The following is a 21,574-nucleotide window of genomic DNA, read 5'->3' on the forward strand; positions in this document are numbered from 1 at the left end:
ATGCAAAGCTCTACTTGTGAAGTTTCCAGCAGTAGTAGTAGAGTAACTTTCTTCCCTATTTTTCTTTCTTGTGTTGCAGGAAAAAACCTCTGTTCTGCTGATGTTGCCACCCGTGCTGTTTTCCTTCGCAACTGAACTGCAGGTCAATTCATACTGAGTCAAAGAAACAGTTGCTTTTGCATTACTGACATGTGCTGACTTGCCACCAGTCCCAATCACAGATATGGGTGACCACTAGTGTCCTGCCAGCCTTCACCATCCAGAGAAATAAAATTACATTAGCAGAGGTGGCAACGCACTCAGACTTCTGTAAGCGACTGGCAAGACTCTGAAAGCTGCTGCAGACGCTCCTTCACTGGCTTAGCGGTCAAATACACAAAACAGCTCTAACACATCAACTGGCAGTCCGCCAAGGCACATTCCCAGTGCTCAGTCTCTGCACTACAGATAAGATCCTTCTGCTTGTTCTTTTCTACTTACATTAGATAAAGTGTTAGAACAGCCCAAAGAGACTCAGTGCTACCCAGGAGTGGTTTCCTCTGGCACAAGCACTAAGCTCACAAAGTACTTTTTAGAGAGATCTCAATGAGCTCTCCAGTAGTGTTCTACATGGCAGTGTAGTGCTTTCTCCTGGACACCGGAGGCACTTACCAAGTGTGGTGCTTACCTTAGGGCACCACGAACGTTTTGCTTAGCCAGATGGCAGCTTAGGCAACAACCATGAGGTATCTCCAGTTCTCAGAGAGCCTGGATGTGGGATGAGGTTATTGCAGCCTGCAGCCTCCACATCCCTGTCTTCTCCTGCCCCAGGCCCAAGAGCTGCTGTGTTCATAGAAGCTTACTGCCAGCTTTCTCCCTACATTCCTTCAACCTCTTAACTGTCATCATATAATTGATTCCAGTTCACAGCTCAATGCATTGGAATGCACTACGAAAACTGTTTTGAAACTAGTGGATACTCAAAACTAATTTTTAACATTAATTTTGATGAACATTTCACTAAGGCAGAAATAAAAGCCTGCCTATGCCCAGAAGCTCATCAACAACCAAACAGGTAAATTGCCCTTTAAAACTTTTTTATCAGCTACTTTATGCAGCTTTTAGTGAGTGCCTTTCCAGTCGTGCTGCTGTTCTGTTATCACGGTAGTCACGATATCCTGCAATAATAAACAACTTTTTACCTCCACACAGGTAGCTCCACCTAATTGCCAAAGACAATGGAAATAATAAGAGCTTGTCCAGTTTAAGTGAAGTGCCCGGTACAATCAATACCTTTGAGAGCGCGTTCCAGCATCAGGTTAGCATTGCAGCTGAGGCTGGTGGGAAGCTCCCAGCTTCTTCGCAGTGAATAATCACATATTTTGGCCTCCTCCCTGTCTCTTTCCCCATTTGCTGAGTATTTGTTTAAAAGGAAAAAGCACCTCTCATGAAAGCCTTACCACAGGGGAGAAATTCTAAAATAGGTCAGAAAAGGCAATTTACCAACTGTGTGTCCTGACATCTCTTTTCACGATTATGAAGTTTATTACTGCTCGTGAAAAACACTGACTTGTCCTTCTACTTCCTTCTCAGTCGGTATTTCTTTCTCAGCCACAAAGAGGCAGGCAAACTAAAAAAATTCTCTCCCCAAATCAATTCTTGCTCTGCTGGGAGACACAGTACTAAAGTCAAAATCAGTGTTTCAGATCATTTTCCACAGGATTTGTTGTTTATGCACATGCCTTGACAGCTTTACATGACAGATACTGTCAGCCAAGTGGCCAGTCCAACACATGCCTACAGCCTTGTACAGCATGTAGGGCCTCGGACAGCCTTGGTGACACCTAAAGAGACACCCCTTTTACGCAGCCTGTTGCAGTGTTGCAAAGGTGCTAGGAGTTTTTTGGAATGTTTTAAAGCTAATCAGAGAAGACTTTTTTGTAAGTATCAAATCTTTTCCTACCATACCTCACCTTTGCCTCCTTCACGTTCTCCAGAATGATCTGCTATATCATGTAGGTGCAGCGAACACTTTAAGGAACAGGAATCTCTGCTACTTCAGTAGTGAAATAGCTTCTGTTTGGCCAATGAATGGCAGAGTTTGGCTATGTACAGACTATAAATATTTACTACTACATTGGGGTATAGCAATATGTAATTGTATCCCACCCTCCCTGTCAGCTACTGATCCAGATATTCAACCCACTCCACAGCTCCTGGACATCTCCAATTCAGGCAGCTGAGGGCAAAGCATTAAAAAACAAAACAAAACAACGAACAATTAATTACATTCTGATCTTGGTTAAAACAGCTCCTAGCAACAGAGAGCCTGAAGAGAAGCAGGTTGTGATCAGATACGGATCCTCTCTCTTCATTTTGAACACAAAACAACTTGGCACCAAGGGCTGAGTTGTACAGGCTCAAATGGCTTCACCCCTTGACCAAGAAAAACATGAACACTCTTTTGCCAGTAAGGTTGAGTAAAAGACAGTTTCCTCCACATAAAACAAAGAACTACAATAGCACAGCACTCTTCTCTGATCTCAGCAGCCTTCCAAGTACCTCCACTAATGCAATTATACCTGCCAGAAAAAGCTCACTGCACAATGCCAACCTTGTAGCCTGAGGCTACCATCAACATTATGTAGAGAAAATCTTCTCAACTAGTAGGAGTAGGCCAGAGCTAGTATAATAAGGAGAGAGGAAAGTGTGGGAAAAGGAACCAGCCAAGATGAAAAAAGAAAGAAAAAAAAAAAAAGAACAATCAAATGCACGTCCCAGTTGAACCGAGCACAAAACAAAAATGCCCTTTGGATGATTGTTTTAAGCTCTATAAAACAAGAAAATATTTTTAGATGCTGAATACATGCCAGAGAAAGTGGCTATGCGGAAATATATCAAGTAAGCTGACAAAGTTCTAAACAAAAATGGATGATGAAGAAACAAGTCTACCGTTTATGAAACTCAAGAGCACAGATTAATCATTATCAAATAACGGAATAATTCAGTGTTATCTACTGCACAATAATATTCAGCTACCAGTGGACCGTGGTTCTCACCATTCCAAAACAGTCCTATCAAATACTCATCTTAAACATTCTGCGTCACTACTTCTGACATAGGAAAGGAGGAGAAATACACAGAAGCTGCCTACAAAGCTTTTGTAACATTTATGCCTCTTGCATCTGCAGTACTGGCAAAGCTCTAATGCACTTTGTATTTTACGAGATTATTAATAAATTGACTTTTCCAACTTGGCTGCAAAGCATCCCATTACAAGAGTAAAGGTACTACTGCTCTTTTCCCAGTATTTGTCACACACTGCACCACAGGACTACCAAAACCAGCCCAGTAGGGAGTATTGCCGCAATAACTTTTCAGAGTGCCTGAGAATTTCTTAGCTTCTGGTCAGCTAGGCACAGACTCCTCCAGAATACAAATTCTGTTCTCAGTGTATTCTCTCACTCCCCCATCTTCACTCTACTATGGAGCTGCACTTATAAAGAGCTATAAATATGATAATATAGTAAAGGATAGAAAGTGCCGATATGCATTCTTCACTTTTAAGGATTGAATTTTCAAAATTAATTACTGCTTTTGCCTATCAGTGCAAGTCACCTTAGGAGAAACAGCTTTGCAACTATTCAAAATTTCACAAAGCCATTGATGTCAGCAACTAGATGCTTACAAATCACAATGCTTGGAGAATACTTTGTTCTCTATGTGTTGTACCTACATTTGTCCTTTTTGTTGGGCATTTTTGGAATGGAAAGCGCTGCTGTATAAATACGTCATGAAGAATTTTGTTTTCTAACTAACAAAGCTTCCTTCCAGATAACTTTGGAATACTTTTTTTTTTTTTTTTTTTTAAAGTGGACATTTAGCAGCACTGCATGTTTACAGTGCAAAGCAACTGAAGCTTTTCATTCTTCTCTACTGTGTCCCTTAAAAAAACAAAAACAAAAAAAAACCACACACACACATGCAAAAGCACATCTACATTTCATATTTGTAATAACAAAGACCAGAATTCCAGTTTTGGGCATAATGGATAAACTAGTTCAATACTATTTGTAAGACAAAACCTAAAAAGTACTTTGAGCCAGTCAATATGATATGGATTTCTCTGTATCTCCTAAGAAGTGTTTAACAGAGACATTACTACAACAAAACAATAACTTGCAAGCCATTTTCAAGCACCTTTTGCTTGAAAGACTTCTTCAGGAATGTCTTAACTGTCTCCAGAATATTTCAGCGGCAAAGAAATTTTTTTTTATTCAAATACCTCACATCTTATTACAGACCCTCTTAAAAACGCCTTACAAACTGTTGTAAATGTCAAAGAAATCATCCACAGCTCTCTCTGCAGAAATAAAAAGACATTCCAATGTTTATAACATTCTGTACTGAACAGCACTAACCCTGCTAACAGACACAGAAATACCCTTACATGAAAAAAAGGACAAATCTGTATCTAGAGGGGAAACATTAATGTGGAACAACTTTTTGTTTGTAGGCCCCATAGTCATGTAGGGCAGAGCTAAATTCATCGGAAGAGGTGAGCCTGTACGACAATCATCACCTGAAGTCACACTCTTACAGAAGACCAGCACTTGAATTTCACGCTGAACCCATTTCAAAAGATTGCTAGTGAGACCAGAATGTCACATTCAGATCCAATGGCCAGTATTTTCAGTGTGCATTAATTTTGGATGTCTTCTATTTGGTGAGCACTTGCTCTTCAAGAAAACAGGCCTCTACATTGTCTCATGCTGGACATCCTGCAAAAAAACTGACTAGTATTTTTCAAAGTTTTGGGTAAGCTCCCCACCAAATGCTTTTCTTTTTGGCAATTTCACAGAACAACATCGTAAGAATTCCACATCTTCCAGGTTAAATAAAATGTTGGTCCAAGATTTTGGGTGACTGTGTGGCTCTACCATCGGCTCTGACCTCTTTATTAGATAAGTCAGCTGAGAACTTTAGGCTACAATGGCATGAAAACAAAGTGGGTTCAGAAATGGGTGGGAAACACTAGGGGGAAAACGTGAGACAGCATGCCCTGCTCCTGCCATACTGAAACCTGTTGCTAGAACTGCCTGGTGCTTTTTAACAGGTAAACATAGCACCATATTCTTCCCTGCATTCAGTAAAAAGGAGATAAGATAACAACAGGAATACAAAGCACAAAATCAAAATTTTAGAAGGAGAGGGAGAGGAAAAAAAGTACTTTTCTACTCCTTCATTGTAGCTCCTAATTCCTTAAGTTTTCTTCATGTGAAAAACCCTTCCTATAACTACTGAGGCCTGGCAAACAAGAAACCTTACTTGTAAGGGTGCATCTCTAACACATTGCCTGCACTAACTTATTGCCCAGGCCTTTAACCTAAAGCATGCAATTGCTTGACAGCATGTAATCATAAACTTTAAAAAAACAACCAAGCAGGAAATGCTGGGAACATTTAGAGATGCAATTTCTGGCAGGCCCTCCTTCTGACCTATATTCAAAACAGAAACACCAGCAAGTGCAACTCTGTGTTCTACAAAATACTGCTGAATCTGTAAAACAAGTCATTCCTAATAACCGGTCATTAGCCTTCAGAGCTTAGTCCAGAGCATGCTTAACCATATTAATGCAATTTAGCTGAGAGTTCACAAGACTGTCAATTCATTTATGAAACAGCAAATAAATGAACTCTTCAGTTGTTACCCTTTCTCTTTCACATTCTTCAGGAAACACAACTGGCTAGCCACATAGAAATTGCAAAGCCAAGCATCTCACTAAATACAATAAGCTCTAGTTCTTCTTTAATCGTATCTGCCGAAGAACCAGCTTCACTTGGCAAGATAGGATAAAAACCAGCAACTATCACAAAATGAATTTAAACATCAGCCTTGCCCTCTCTCAAGCCATAAAATATAAACAATAGCTTGAGATGAAAGCACAAACCAAACAGGCTACAAAAGCCAGTGCATAGAGTTGGTCATTTGAAGGACTACGACTTCCACGTGGGTGTAGAAACACTGGTTCTTTGTGCAGCTAGCACACACATGGAGCAGTAGCATACAGAAGACAGCTGAATGTATCATACAATTTAGGTTTACAATGACAGTTTTAGTTTAAATGGCTACCTTAAATTACAGGATTTACTAGGGAAAAAAATCCCGTACAACCTGAACTAAATTCCAGTTTCTCTGAGCTATCATCAACAGTACAAAAGTCAAAACAGTCACTGAGGTTAAACGGCTGCCCTTCTTGCCTGTAATTTGGGTGCCACTTTGCAACAATGTTCTAAGATTTTAAGTGTAACTGAAAAGGAAACAGATCCCCCTCCCCCTTTTTTTCTTCTTCTTCTAAGGAGAAAAAAAAATTGGAGGTTTTAAATATCTGAATTGGCATTTCAGGGATGTCAGGACATGCAGCAGATTGCCATCTCCTAGGAACAGGAGTCTACTTACCTTTCCTTGATTTGGCCACTACCAGCTGGTGAGAAGTTGGAACATGTGGTAGATCCTCCTCTGTGCTCTGTATCTATAAAAAGAGACAAATATTTTGAGACCTGCTGAAACACATTTCTGTGCTTCAGAATGCCTGAACTGCATATACTGTAGAAGTTTTTTTAAAATCCAACGACCCATAATGGAAGACACAGCAAATGCTACGTCCACCAACCAAACAATATTATTTCAGCTATTCAGTAATGTCCCTGTAAGACAACAGTGGTTCTCAGAGTAGTGTACCTCTTAAAGAGGCACACCAGAGCACAGTTCCCCTTCAATCACACTCATTATGCAGAGAGAGCTATGACAGTACTGAATTCTCAGTTCCCCTTTGGCAAAAGACTGAAATAAGAGCATGAAAACATCTTTAAACATCTTTACTCTAGTACTGTCTTTTCCATTTGGCATTCTTGGCCCCTTATTTGAATAGAAAGAACAACCAAAATACATTTAGATAAAGTATATGAAGAAGTATATGAAGAGATCAGCACATGAGCAGTGTCGTCTGCTGCACTACCAGGTATTTCTCCAAGGCATGTGAGCCACCAACCCTCCACAACAACTGAGGCCCTGCCAAAACCTACTCCAGACTTCATTACGTTATTACTTGTGGAAATACTTCCCATATTTTCCAGTACAAGAAAAGGCAAATAACGCGTTCAGAACCATAAGAAAACTTAAAACTACAATATATGGAAAATTAATCCTGTTACTTCATTATTTTATGAAACAGTCTTATTAAGAAAGCAGTTCTTGGACAACTGTTAAAACAATGAAAAGAATAAGTTTGAAATTTGAACAGGAAGGCCTTTGTTTAGTTTGAAAGCTAGAACGCATTTTCTCTTTTGTGCGCTACAAAAAACCCAATGGTTCACATGCAAGTCCAAACTAAAAATAATAACCCTCCCACCCTTCCCTCTAACAGACTGCCTGCCTAATTTCAAAATTAAGCAATGGAAGCATTTCAAGCAGTAACAACTTCACCTCCATTTGTGAAAAACTTAAAAATCCAAAATCAGGATACTAATGTTTTAAATCCCAAACAGTGCGCACTGCATCCACAAGGGTGCATCCTCTCAAACCTAAGCGATTCAAGAGGTACTCAGCCTGAACTCTTCACCATTAGTAAGTGAATTACTCTTGTACAATAAATAGAGAGGTTCCTATTCTTGTAGGAGATGAAGGCTGTACCAAAAGGGTGAATGATTATTTTATGAAAATGCAGTATAGAGGCAGCTCATCAGTTAAATTTATGCAATCCGTCCTTATTAAAAAAAAAAAAAACAGTAACAATAACAAATAATCTTACAGGATCCTTGACTGGACTGGCCTTCCAGGAAATGTATCTTGATTCTCCTCAACCTCCCAGTTTCCAACAGCTAAATTTGCAGCCTCCGGACAGCCCAGCCCCTTCTCATCTAAATACCTTCCACCTGCTGTCCTTGGCCGAGATGCAGCACCCGGTTATGTTGGCTACGCGGCAACCGCAGCTCACAGCAGTCGCCCCTTCTCCTTCCCCTTCTCTTTAGCCAACATGGACTTAATGGCCTTAGCGGTTCCAACTGGCTCACTCGGGAGAGGGTGTTGGGGGGAAATCCTGCCCTGACTCACGCCGCGCTAGCTATCTTCACGGCAGCACACTTCCTAGCGGTGCCCGAGACGCTGAGGCACTAGCAAGTGTGGAAAGAGCTTCCTCACTGTATCAGTCCTCTTTTCGTGTATGACTGCACTCCAAACCAAGCTGGGAGCACAGTGGGAGGAGCTACTGTCACCACTGCTAACACGGCTTATTGCTCTTTATACCCCAGTTAGAGACACGCAGGGGGAAATAAAAAATAAAAAAAAAAAATTAAAAAATCAAGCTGCCAGGTATTGTTCTAAAGTTTCTTTACCAAAACCGAATCTCTCCCAGGAATCTGAAAGCAGTTGATATGTATACGTTATATTGCGTAAACAAAAATTCACCACAATTCCATCCCACATCATATGTCGGCTTGCCAAAACAGCTGTGTTTATGCACTGGCAACGCTGCAAAGTATGTCAACCAAAACTTCGCAAACGCATTGCGTTTGGCTTGTACAGAATTTAGTCGAAGTTGTCTTCATTTCATAACCCTTTACAGTCCAACTTACTCTGAAAGAAAATTCCAGGGAAGCTGCCTGGCTTTTTGTTTGTTTGTTTCACTTTGCTCAAGAGTGACAAAAACCAGGAAACGCGTTTCTCCCCTGGGGTGTGTGAAACCAGCCTGACTATCAAGAACGTAGCAAAACGCATCACCACACAGACCGCTCCCTTTGCGCCAACACAAACATCTGCGTAGCTACACGAACTGGATCAAGAAAATAATCCAGCTGAAAATTAGGCCAGGAAAAATAAAGAAAATCGGAACACGCCGGGTTTCTTTTTCCCCCCCTCAGCTGGATCTGTTCCTTGTTCTGGTTCAGTAGATGGCCACACAACAGGTCGGTGATGGCACAGGTACAGACAAATGGCAGGAACTGAGAGAGGCTGGGCTACTTCTCTCTACTTGAGAAGTGCCTTCAGCAACAACTTTAGTTTCTCTAAAAGGACCTCAAAAACCTGCAACGCCAGTACTACATTACACACAGTGTCTGCAAAATTGAAAATAGCCTTTGCCATTTGCTGCAAGACTTCAGGAGTTTTCTATTCACCTATTTTCTTCACCCTTTTCAACAACAGGATGCCAATCCTTCATTTCACATAACTATTTCACATGGATAACAATTCAGCAGTTAACTTTTTCAACAACGGCCACTTAGAAATGTGTCCACAAAAACATCTGCTGACTTCAGACAGATCTTGTAATTGAAAGGGCGAGTCTATGCAGAAAATTGCATTTTTGAATTTGTAGGCTGCACATTTACTAGCCTAATAAACAAATCACTTACAGAAACCTGAGTAAAATCCCTTTGGGAAAATTATCACAGAAATAAAATGGATAAATGCATTTATGAATAGCAACACACAGCTAACAGAATTTGTAACTAAGCCACAGCAAAAGGCAAGTCAAACATTACTTCTAGTACACCGGTTCTTCAAGAATAAACAAGGCAACATGCAGTAGACTGTCATCAAACCAAACCTACCTGAGATGAGAACCTTACCCTACACGATAGCCCTTTGCCCTTTAATGCAAAAGGCTCTTGTTTCATCCATAAATTTATCCTTAACCAGGAACAACTGATAAACTGAATGTACTTTTAGGCAACAATAAGTAAATACTTACAGAAAGCAATTTAAACAAAGTAAAAATTTAAAAGCAAAGTCTTTTACGTATATACAGCACAACCTACATCTACTTTTCACCGGAAAAGGTCGTTTAGGAATGGAAAAGTTCATATGAAATTTTGTCAGTGACTGTAATCACCTTAACTCAATCGAAAAAGAATGAGAAGATTCATGTAGATTATCAGGAATAATAAAATAAAGTCATTTCAATGGGAAGACTGATTAGTCTTTCAAGAGAAAGTGACAATTTTCTTATCATTCAGAGAATCTGAAGCATTCCTGAGAAATGCTTCATGAGAATGCATTCCTGAGAAACGCATTCATGAGAAAACACCATCAAACGCATCGGAGGGAACATTTCTCTGCTGTCAACCACTATACTGTGTAAACCGCATGCAAAACCAAAGACATTTATTTCTACCTACCTCTTCCATCTCAAAGGAGTCCTTCTGTGGCAGCATTAGATTCATTATGGATGGATTTGCTATAGGAGCGCAGGATTCTTTACCTGACGAAGACATACGAGGCCTTTGTATTTGACTGCTACTTTCCGACTCACTAGATGTATTAGAATCACTGCTAAGGTTAGGAGAGTCCAGAAGATGAGATTCTTCACATGATCTGTGCCGGGGGCTTGCCAACTTGCTATTTGGCACATCTGCTGAGGGCACAGTGCTCTCCTGCATATCATTAGTTCCAGCAGGAAGACTTGCAGGTTTGTGTATGTCTGCAGTATTTGTCTGATAAGTGGCCATCTCCTCCTTTACAGTAGCCAGCAAAGAAGAGGAGTCTTTCTTTTTAGAGTGTTTTGGTAATTTAGATTCATTTTTAACATCATTTTCCTCACTCCCTAGTTCCACTGGACTTTTCCCTTTGTCAACAGGTGACGGAGTTGAGCAGCTGCCACCCTCTGCCTGCTGTGCACCACACAGATTGAGCTTTGACAAGGTCTTCATTAGTCGACTGGCTGTATTGCTTCGGTTTAAAGGGGGAGGGCTGGATGCCTCTTTGCTGGAAGACACTGAATTCATACTGCCAATTTTCTGTAATGGAGTCCCAGATACTTGAGAATATAAAGAAGAAAAGGCATTGGCCACAGTAGTAAGCACTTCAATCTGACGAAAACGACCTGCACGAGAACAAAGCATAAGGCAAAGTTTACAAGAAGGTCTGGTGTCACCACAACTCAGAACAGTTGATCAAGCTCTACGTGACTGTTCACAGATAGCTCCTGTCTTCGCATTTGAGAGTGAAGTTTTCACCATAACCTGTCCCTCAGCCCACCTGAAATCTCCTTCTTATATGAAGGATCCCCAAGATTGACCAAATGCTGTCTAGTCCTGTAACCTGAAACAGATACCATACAGTATTAAGGAACAGAAAAATCTCTGCCAGATCACTTGATAAATGCACAAAGAAAACAGCATGGGCAGCTTTCACAAAACAAGAACGGACAAAGGTATGCAATTCGAAATTAATTTACAAAGTGCTAGCAAGAACAAGAAAAAGAGATTACTTTGATTGCCGTCTCCCATCTACAACAGGACATTTCAGCTACGCCTGCGTTTCAGAAACATTCATTACTGACTGAACAAAGCTCCCAGCAAAGTCAGTGGAGATACTGGCACAGATTTTAACAACTACAGAAGTAGGTCACGCTGAGTGCTTTCAAAAATCTCACCTGATACTGAAGAACTCATGAAAGACAGGTATTTCTATTTGTTTCAGTGCTATAAATAGCTACATCGGCAGTTAGGCTTAGAAGCAAGAGAAGAACAATACACACAAGAGAAACCAACAGGTCTTACACGATGCCTTTTACTTTCCTCCTCACTATAAATCTATTTCCTTCATCCCCAGTTGTATAACACTAATGGTCACTGCTTGCCATAATTAAAACGAAGCAAGATTTTTATTACAGATTCTGAATGGAATTTCATTTTCAGATTGTAAAGGGTTTTTTGCAGGCACACTAGATAAAGATTTTCTTTTGAGGTTGTTTACGTACTTTAAAAGCAAAATGATAATAAACTTTACTTTAAAAACATACTTACTTGTTAAAGCAAAATTTGGATTTTCCACTTCCATGCGCTGCATTTGAGCATTCAGAAACACTTTGATATCTATCCCTCTGGCAAACGATGATGAATTAAAAAATCTTGCTGGAATTTTTGAAGCAATATCTGGTTCATCTCTTCCAAATCCAAGGTTATAGAGCACTTCTTCTGGGTCTTCCTCATAAAGCTCCAGTAATTCAGAAACACTAAAATGAAAAGATGTTTGCTATCCACGTGTCTCCTTTTAAGACACTGCCTCTTCTGCTCAATTATTAACTCAGCTCACCATCCAGCTCTGCCTATTGAACTTTTGACTCCTACAGCTCTGTTGATTTTAGGAAATAATTTTGGAGATATCTGCATCTGAAATGTTAGTTCATGCCACCACAAACATCAGCACAGCTGCATTTCCAATCTGATCTTGTTATTTATTAAAGGCAACCCTTATTCTGCAGATCACTGATTTTAAAACAGCATTAAGATTTCAAACGTTAAGGTTTAGGTCCATTTGTAATTATTTACTGTGAATCACAAATGAAAATAAATAGCAGTTTTTCAAGCAACCAAATGAAAATTCCCTTCTCAGCTACTAAATACAACAATACATACAAATCAAGCCAAACCTATTTAAGTTAGGAACAGAAGAAATTTTGCCAGCAAAACAGTGCCAAATTCCACTGAACTGTGCCATGACCTTCAAAGTATAATACTCTTTTACCTTGAAACAGTTGCACTGCTTTTTCCAGACCCTGTGGAGTTCATACTTCTCCCCTTCTGGTGAAACTGAAGTCTTCTCTCCTTCGCCAACATACCATTGCTGTCAAGACAAATGGAGAAGACCACTGTGATAAACTGGTTTCTTTCAGTAATTCAATTCTCAGTCTGAGGAGAACGAAGTCTCCAATCCTGCTGAATTTCTCTTTTCCTGTTCAATGTTATCTGGTTTATATTAGCCATGTCATTTATTGAAATGGAATAACACTGGAGTAACAAAACTGAGACACCTCCGTAAAAACATATGAATACTCTTAAGAAACTGAAGGCAAACGCAAGACGAGAAAACAAGCTCCTGCTCTTTGCAGCACTGTCCCTCCCCACCGGCTCCCACCCACCTCCAAGGAGGAAGCCCGACCTCAGCGTCCTTCCCTTCCCTGCACTGCTACCGCCTCCGATGGGACCCCCACGAGCGGCCCGCTGCCTAGTCCCACCTCGCCGCTGGCTGCAGAGCGGCTTTCGGCTGCCTCACTCCCACTGCTTCCTGCAGCGCGACGGAGGCTGCGACCCGTCAGCAGCGAAGAGCTCGCGGGCCGCCCAGGCAGGCGGCGGCGAAGCATAAGGAAGCCCAGGCCGAAGGAAATAGAGCAAGACTGCCTCCAACCAGGATTCCCAGCCAGTTTCTTTCTCAGTCTCAAACTATTTCCTCCCTGAATCTCTAGAAGTTGCCTCTCCTTTAGCTGGTATCCTCTTGCTCAAACGTATCAGTGATACCAACCTCTTCTTGGGACAAACCTTCCGCAGGGGAATTTTACTGCCTAAGTCCTAACACAAAGAGCAGAACAGCCACTAAGAAATGCAGCAGATTCACCTAAAAGCCCATTTTATGGAGCCCATCTATGGAGGGAGCTGCCTGTGGAGGCTGTGCCCTTATTTGCTAGAGTCCCTCCAGGAGTTTTAGCCACAGTACCTCCTAGGAGCTCCCTCTAAAGCAGGAACCTCTCTTTCTTTCCCTCTCTCATAGTCCTTCCTCCTCGCTCTGAAAGGGCATCTGCTCTGAAACGTAAAACAAGTTTTCCCTTTAAATTTCTGAAATGGGCAGGGATTAGCGAGCCAAAGAAAGAAGGTAAATCATACTAAATTACTTAGAAAATTTGTTGGTTTTCCTCTGTTTTCCCTACATCAGGTCTGCTAGAGGAGTAAAAATCTGCATTTTCTGCACTTCATACTGACTGTTTCCGTACTACCTGTAACTTCTCTTTTCCTCGCAAAAACACACCTGAACAAAACAGCCTTACTCCTGAGACAGTCTACACTACTTCCACTGCACCCTTTCCCTTAGTCATTCCAATATAAGTACTTCTCTAAAGCAAACAAAAAAGGAGATGTTTACCATGTTTCCATCTGGGTGTCACTCCGTAGATGATTAGCTGTACAGAAACAAGAATAAGTTACATAGAGACTTCTTCAGTATTACACTACTCATAACTGATACGAAAAAAAGCAGCCAGTGAACACTTTTCTGAATACTACCACATAAACAAGGTTTTTATCTTTCCATACAGTCAGATCATCAAGTGTTTCTAGTATCCAGCTGATGTAAAGATGACCTGGTTTATTCAGGCTCTGTCCAAAATAAAATCTCACATGGAAACAAGTTTACGTACTATAATCGACCACATTAACTTGAAATTTTACATGCTTTAAGTTAGTAATTTTTATATAGAGAGACAATTTATTTTTTGCAGTATAAGACATGATCACCAGCTGAAGGATTCTTCCACAGACAGGAAGGGAGAGGAAGAGAGCACACAAAGACTGCTCAGCTAGGAGAAGAAAAGAACGTAGGAAATGAATTTGGCTCCCATGTCCAGGCATGGAGACTTTATCGTTCAGTCTTTAAATCACAACAGCTAGTTCTCAGCTTGGAGGCTGGCAATTTCTAAACAGAAGTTACACACCAGCTGCAGTGCTGATGAGACCAGTCACTCGGACTCACAAAAAGGGCTTCCCGGGGTGGCCAGTCTTCCGATACCAAGCACCAGTCACCACTTTTGTGTATGGAATACAGTATCTTCCTGAAGCTGAAACACTTCGGCTCCACATGCGAGCATCCCAGGCAGCATTATTCGTTTAGAAAAATCAACATCCTGCCAAACCAGAGATTTAAGTCCTTGCCTTTAATTACCGGTCCTCTAACGCAGCAACGCAACATTAACAAACTGGCTGCAGGAGACAGGCAAGGATGTTACAACTTTACTCTTCTCATAGCTGGTTCGGAGGGTTGCTATGTCGAACGCTCTGCCAGGAAAACCCTGCACCTACACCAGTCCCACCACAAGAGAAGCAAGCAACAGAGAGCAAAATATGCCAGCCTCAGCCCTTGTTTCTTTTCATTTGGAGACATCACTAAGAAACTCAACTGTATACACAATGCAGAAACCATCTCTCTCTGCCCAACTTAAAAAAGAAGAAAAGAAGAAGAAAAAGCTTGCATGCGACCTGAAGCCAGGCCCAGCTATATGGGCTTATTGGTAGCTAGTTTAAATAGCTAAACCACGGGTTTTCAAACCGCTCCGCAGCTCAGCACAGGTGTCAGTGTTACAGTGCTTGTCCAGCCCTCCCCGTAAAACGCGCACAGGGTGCTGACTTGGTAACCGGGTTCACGCAGCGACGGATGCGCGATGCCAGGCCATTTGTACAAGCCGAAACGAGGCCGTACGGCAGGGCAGGCGGCACAGCTCTGAACAGCTCTGTCATCGCCTGCTGCGCTCCGACGGGAAGCAAAGCACTGCGGAAGCATCCACATCCTTACGTGAAAATAAGCCCCCAATTCTCGTACTAAGACCTGTGTCATCTGCAAAGGAAGGAAATGACCTTCTACCTCAAAAATAGAAATACTTGATAATTATGGGGGGGAGGAGCAAAAAAATGAGGAAAAAAGGGACATGATTTATTTAAAATGCACCCACTCTTTTTTCCTTGGTTACATGCTTAGAGCTTGGAGTAACAAAGAGCTTCTATGAAATCTTTATACTGCAGGCAATCTAACAAGTGGAAAAGACTATCAGAAAGAAAATTTAATCCTATTTACTCTATTGCAGTAAGGGATTAATTTACCAGATCAAGGGCATTATCAGATCAACTGCTTTCCTCACAGGTCTAAAGTCTTTAAAAATTAAAATTGTTTCCCACTCCCAGGCCCTGCACCACTAGTTTGGCAAGACTGGCAAGATTACTAGGGAGAAAGGGGCTTTCTACTATACAAGTTCTGACATTTTTCAGAAATTGTAGTTCTAACTGAAAGCTGGCTAAAGGGAAGTCCACGAACAGCCACATCTCCTTCCCCTTAAAAAAAGGAAGGAGCAAGAAAGAAACAGAAGGCAGCTACTGACAGCAGGGTATATACCAAGGCTGATTCAAAAATACTTACTCAGCTTTGGGATTTTTCATTTTTAAAAGCACTTAGCTCTTAATAGGTTTGCTTCTTGGCTGATATTCCATTCCTCCTTCCATATGCCTGCACATGCCACTCCCAAGGGTTTCAATGGAAGTGAGGCATACATAACTGCCAAGAGTAACCCATGGACAGGAAGAACAAGTAGTAAGAGAAAAAAATTAAAAAATTAAACAAAACTTTCTCATAGCTTCAGTGAGTGCTATCGGCTATATTGCTGCTATGGATATTAAAACGAGAGGACAGCATGAGAGCAGAGAAAATGAGAACAGAACTCAGGGCTGACTCTGATGCTCAGGTTAGACCAGAATACTTAACAAAACCAATATTCCAATAAACTTAAAAAGCAAACCTTGCGACATTTTTTTTAAGTGCTCCCAGCTGGTTTTCTAGTCAGCTTTACCAAGTACCTTTGACCAAAAGGGAAATACTGCCTTTCAAAATAAAAATCAGTTGACTGAATATGCTTTTTTTTTCTAGAAAAGGAGTCATAGTCCTGCCACACCCACCTTCAGCTCCCAGGGATAAGTCATCTTCAAAACTTCCTCCATTTCTCACCAGCATGCCTGCAAATGTACAGTTAGCAGCTCAACAACATTGCAGTATTTTCTGTCCAACAGCTTAAGTAAAGATATTAACAAGACACTTACAGTTCATACAACAGGATGTAACTAGATTGTATTTACAAATCCTGCATTATTCATACACTAAAAATGCACTGAAAAGGAAAGTTACATTTGATACCATAGGAAGTTTAATGTGCAAGAGAACAAATACAGCAGTGCTTCAGTTTCCTGCTCAGCAATACCCTCCCCAGTCAAACTGTGAGCAAGTTAACTTTAAGTGCAAACCTGGAGGTATACCTAAAATACCTGTTCCTTTTGCTGTTACATTAAACTTCAGACACCTTACCAGGAAGTTTCAGAGTTAAAAAATGAGTTCAGATCAGGCATTCCCTTCTCTCCCCCTATATAAGGATAAGGCTTCAAATGAAGACTCCAGATACAGCAAGTAATTCCTCTATGCCATGTCACTACCTGCAAACTCTCACTGTACTTTGAACTTTAGTATTCAGTCCTGCTCTGATAGTAAAATTTTCAGGTGTGGCAATCTAAGTTATTAGACATAGAGACTACCTAGCTAACCTAGAAAACCTAGCTAGCTCACAAGAAAGAAAAATTACGAAGGTCCCCTTTCTGCTCATTTAGGAGTTTTTATAAGGCTTACTAAACTCCAGAAGAAAGACTTCATCAGGATCTTTTTGCTCTTCCCCAATTTCCTGGGCACCACTGCTTCGCCATGAGAATAACTCACCGTTGCTGACGATGTCGTTTGTGTCACTGAAAGAACTGAAGTCGCAGGTGAACGCACATGAAAGCACAATTCTCAATTAAAAAAAGGTTTCAGTAGGTAAAGCCTTTCCTTACCCTTCAACAGAGGATTGCTTTGCTCATCCAGGGAGGCTCCCAGAGGCGTTCTGAAACCAAAGAGATTAATACTAGTTTAAAAACTTGCTGCTTCATGTCCTTCCTTACAGCGCGCAATAGGCTTGTGATAGCAGCAGTTGTCCCTCCCTCCGCCCCCAGAAAGCACAAACATATAAAGACTGGCAATAACTTCCTAAACAATCCCCAGCCCTCTGAACAAATATACTTCATAGGGAAAAATGACAAAACATGTTAATAACTGAACATGGAGACACAAGCCAATGTCAAAGCTTCAGAATCAGCAGGCATCTGTCAAAGAAATCATGGAGCTCTGAGAAAACAACCTAGTAAAAATGAGTATGGGTGCTTGAACAAATTAATTCAAATGAATTTATATGTCAAAAGCTGTCACTATTTTTCTCCATATTTGAAACTTATTAGCATCAAGTTACCTCAGGCTTTGGAGAAAGGAGACAAAAAGCTGTATTTGCTGATCAGAAACAAGATAAAAATCTTTACAGTTGTTAGCTACCACTTGCCAGTTCTGGTATTTTATAGGTTCTTTACTTTAGCTCTTATTTGGAGGACTTCTTTTGGTGTTATTCCTTGGAACACAGTGGATTTGCTGAATTTCATTGCACCTGAAAACAGTAGCAGAAGCCGCACCAGCAACACGCCCAATCCCTTTTGGTATTCACACTGAATTTGTTGATATTAACTGAGTATTTCTATATCTTGTCTCTGAGAGATATGTTTAACCAAAGATCTGTCACCATTAAGTACTGCAGCATAACTCTCAAAGCCCAAAATAAATTCAGAAATATAATACTTGAAGAGGAAAGCAGATGATTTATGTGCCTGTATTATGTATGTTTCAGTTAGGGTTTTAATTAGACAAACATATAAACCTGCCCAAAGAACTTGTTAAAGTAAACAGTAGTCTGATATGGTACTTGTTTTGGTGCCATGGCCGAATCAAGCAACAAGAGTTTGCATCTGCTGTTTTGTAACAGGTCTTATACTTCACAACTCTTTTTCCTCTGAAAATAGCTCACTGTTACCATACAGAGCCTGCTGACATGTAACAAGCTAACCTTGAGAACAGGTCTGTTAAAAGCAAAGGAAAAAATTCATGCTATAGTGAGCAGACATTTCAAATAGCAAGAGCATCCAGGCATGTGAATAGGTTCCGAGTGACAGAACAAATTTTGATGAGAGCCGGATCTCCCAAATTTCTGTGCATCTTTGTTTCTGGGTTTTAAACAAGTTAGGGTATGTTGTCTAAACCTTCCACACTGCAGCAAGTCTTATGTTCTGAGGCAATAACTGTGCCTGCTCTTTAGTCCCTGGCTTTGATGGGCACATTCCTATTCTCTCCCCTTTCCTTCCCTTGTGGCTATTTCACTCTTTTTTGATACAGAAATGCTGGCAGTGACTTTGACAGCCAAGTCCAGTGCTTCCTGCAGCAGCTGGCAAAGAACAGCAAAAGTAAGCATTGAAGTTGGCATTTTCTCTCAGAAACGAAGTTCATCACCTCTACAGCACGTCAGCAGCTACCAGAAAATAAGCTCTGTCAACTATCCATCTGCTTCTGCACCTATTCACAACTGCTTACCATGGCTTTCTGTTGAAAAATTTGCATTTAAGAACTAGAGACCACATGAGTTTAAACAAGGGAGAAATATCTGTCCAAAAAAGCTCTTGGATAACAGCATGCAACAGTTTTACCTTTCTGTATAAGGATATTTTTCAGTGGCAAGGTCCACAAACCAGCTTACACAGGTTCATCTCAGAGCACCCTCACACAGGACTGGGAGACCTTATTATTCTGCGTCGCGTCCAAGAAAATGGCAAGGGGTGCTGGAAGCCTGTTGCTGCTGAGCTACGGCAGGTTCTCCAGCGTGTCTGACAGCCTGCGTGAAATGGCTTGGGCAAAATAGAGCACGGACGACTGGGAACATCACAGAAATCAGAGACCAGCTCTGCAATACAAGCTGGCCTGCGCTTGGTTCAAAGAATCCTGCAATTTTGCACTTACTCTCTCTAGGGGTGATTCATATATTATTCTATTTTAACATATAAGGTTATAATTTATTCCAGTATTGGTGTTCAAAAGAACAGAAGAGTCCCCTCTACCCACAGCCCACATTGCCATGGGTCCCAGGTAGTACCAAGGCAATAGGAGAACATACGGGGCTTGTTGCGAGCTTCAAGGATGCCTCTCCTCACAGAGGTTTGCTTCCTTGGCTATCAGCTGTAGTAAGACATCTTCAGAAACAAGACAAGGATTTTGCACTGTGCTGTAAAAGCAATTTAAACCTCAGCTTTTAAAGCCTGATCCAGGCAGAAGTGTTTATTTTAAAGTTGAAGAGAAAAAAAAAAGGCACTCTTTCTTTCTGAGGCATTTCAAGAACTCATTTCCTGCATATTCTACAGGAGATAGTTCCTGAATACCTCAACACTCCCTGTATTACTCGGAGAGTTCAAATATACTGAATTAAAATAATACATGTACCCCAGAACTGACAAGAAAATTCTCTCTTTTTTCTGTCCATATAATATGAACACTTTTGTTTCTTACGTTAGCCTCATAAAATTTAAAACTGAAAACCTCTGTAAGCTTTCCTATTACTTTCTTTCTTTCTCCCTAATATTTTGAAAAGAATGCTTTTCTCAAAAGGATGAGATTCACAAAAAAAAAAAAAAAAGTAGTAAATTTTGGGCAACAGACATTTCCTAAGCCTCTAAAATCCTTAGTGTGTAGTATATTAGCTTTTCATTGTCTTTTTTTTTTTCAGTACCTCACACTATTTAATTTGGTAGAGATGTATTAGGAGCCCCACCCCCCTCCTTCTGCAAAGCAGATGTGGAATAGAGATGCTAAGCAATTACAGCCCCAAACTGCTAACGTAAACATCAGGGGATAACTAGTAATTCTCCTTTTCTCCAAATTATTATACTGTTGATGCTTTTGGAAACAAAGAAAGAAATCTTATAAGCAGATCTATTACACAGTGGGTTAATACTCATCTGCACTACTATCAACTCAAAAGAGAAAATCAGATGTAAAGGTGCAAATTTTCTTCTGGTGTACATTTCACAAAAGCTTATGTAAACAATCACTTTTTAGAAAACCTCTGCTAGAGAAAATGCTTCATTTTAGCAACTGAACATCCATTTGTAGTAACGGTTATATTCTGCAATAGAGCTAACTCATAACAACATAGTTGTGCAATGGACCAGAAACAGAAGATCAAGTCTGCATGCACTGCCTATACTTTGTAGCAATCAGAACTCCACAGCAAAAAAAAAGCACAGTATTTTTAAAGAAATAATAATTCCCAGGGAAATCAACAGCTTTAAGTTTTCACAGCAACTGTTCTTTTTAACTGCTGTCTTTCAAACAACGCAATATAATATCCTTGGGATTGTTCTGTCATCTTCTGCAGCGTCGTCTTTTCCTATGCACATTGTTAGCAAGAGAATCGGTTCAGCACGTTCATTACGATTTACAGAGTCACTTTATAACAGCGCAAGCTGAATAATCGTTTCATATACTAGCTACCGCTCACACGTATAATACATACAAATTCAACTATTTTGCAATTTTAAAGCAAAAGGGACTATGCAATACTTCCAACAGCTGAGCTCTTACCTCCCACAGGTATAAACAGTATAGGCATGTACTCTGTACGTTACTGAGTTAGAGGCTAACTCAAGTTTGAATTGCATATTAGTGCCAGCCAGCCCAGGGTAGAACACCGCAACATTTCATACTACACTGTATTTAATTGTTTTTTTTTTTTGTTGGGGGGGGGGGCAGCAAGGGGAAGGTTACATGAAAATTAAAATAATACTATTAAAGTAAAATTTAAGATACCTTAAAAAGAAACGGCAAATTTTATCCTTCTTAGCAGAACACAAGATACACGCCAGAGCTATTCTTTAAAAGACTTCCGTGGAAGAGCCACAAAGGGCTTTACATCCTTTAACTAACTTCTGCACCTCCCTATCAGCAAAACGGTAATCTGTGTTTCATTTCCTCACGTGCAAAGTAAGGGAATCTTACTTTAGGCTCCGTCTCCCCGCCTCGTGAATCAACTGCGACCACATGCCGCAGCAGCGCTCGGTGCCGGAGTCCGCCACGGGCAGCCCCCGCCGCGGGCAGCCCCCGCCGCGGGCAGCCCCCG

General features: G+C 40.8%; 1 protein-coding gene across 2 annotated transcripts in view; it reads right to left on the reverse strand.

The window, feature by feature from the left end:
* Nucleotides 1-21,574, reverse strand: part of ITPRID2 (ITPR interacting domain containing 2) — a 78,152-nt gene that overhangs the window by 19,101 nt on the left and 37,477 nt on the right. The window contains exons 1-8 of one of the 2 annotated variants that reach the window (XM_085321990.1): nt 21,454-21,514; nt 17,385-17,434; nt 16,467-16,523; nt 13,894-13,930; nt 12,505-12,603; nt 11,784-11,992; nt 10,155-10,858; nt 6,439-6,511 (exon numbers count right to left, since the gene is read on the reverse strand). In XM_085321990.1, coding sequence (XP_085178116.1) covers nt 6,439-6,511; nt 10,155-10,858; nt 11,784-11,992; nt 12,505-12,603; nt 13,894-13,930; nt 16,467-16,523; nt 17,385-17,434; nt 21,454-21,497 — 1,273 coding nt within the window. In that variant the 5' untranslated portion in view covers nt 21,498-21,514. Of the gene's footprint in view, nt 1-6,438; nt 6,512-10,154; nt 10,859-11,783; nt 11,993-12,504; nt 12,604-13,893; nt 13,931-16,466; nt 16,524-17,384; nt 17,435-21,453; nt 21,515-21,574 lie in introns of those variants that run through there. The other variant, XM_085321999.1, reaches the window with a different exon arrangement.

The sequence above is a fragment of the Rhea americana genome, unplaced genomic scaffold (assembly GCF_003343005.1).
Source record: "Rhea americana isolate MKP2758 unplaced genomic scaffold, rheAme1 scaffold_12, whole genome shotgun sequence".
Taxonomy (NCBI): domain Eukaryota; kingdom Metazoa; phylum Chordata; class Aves; order Rheiformes; family Rheidae; genus Rhea; species Rhea americana.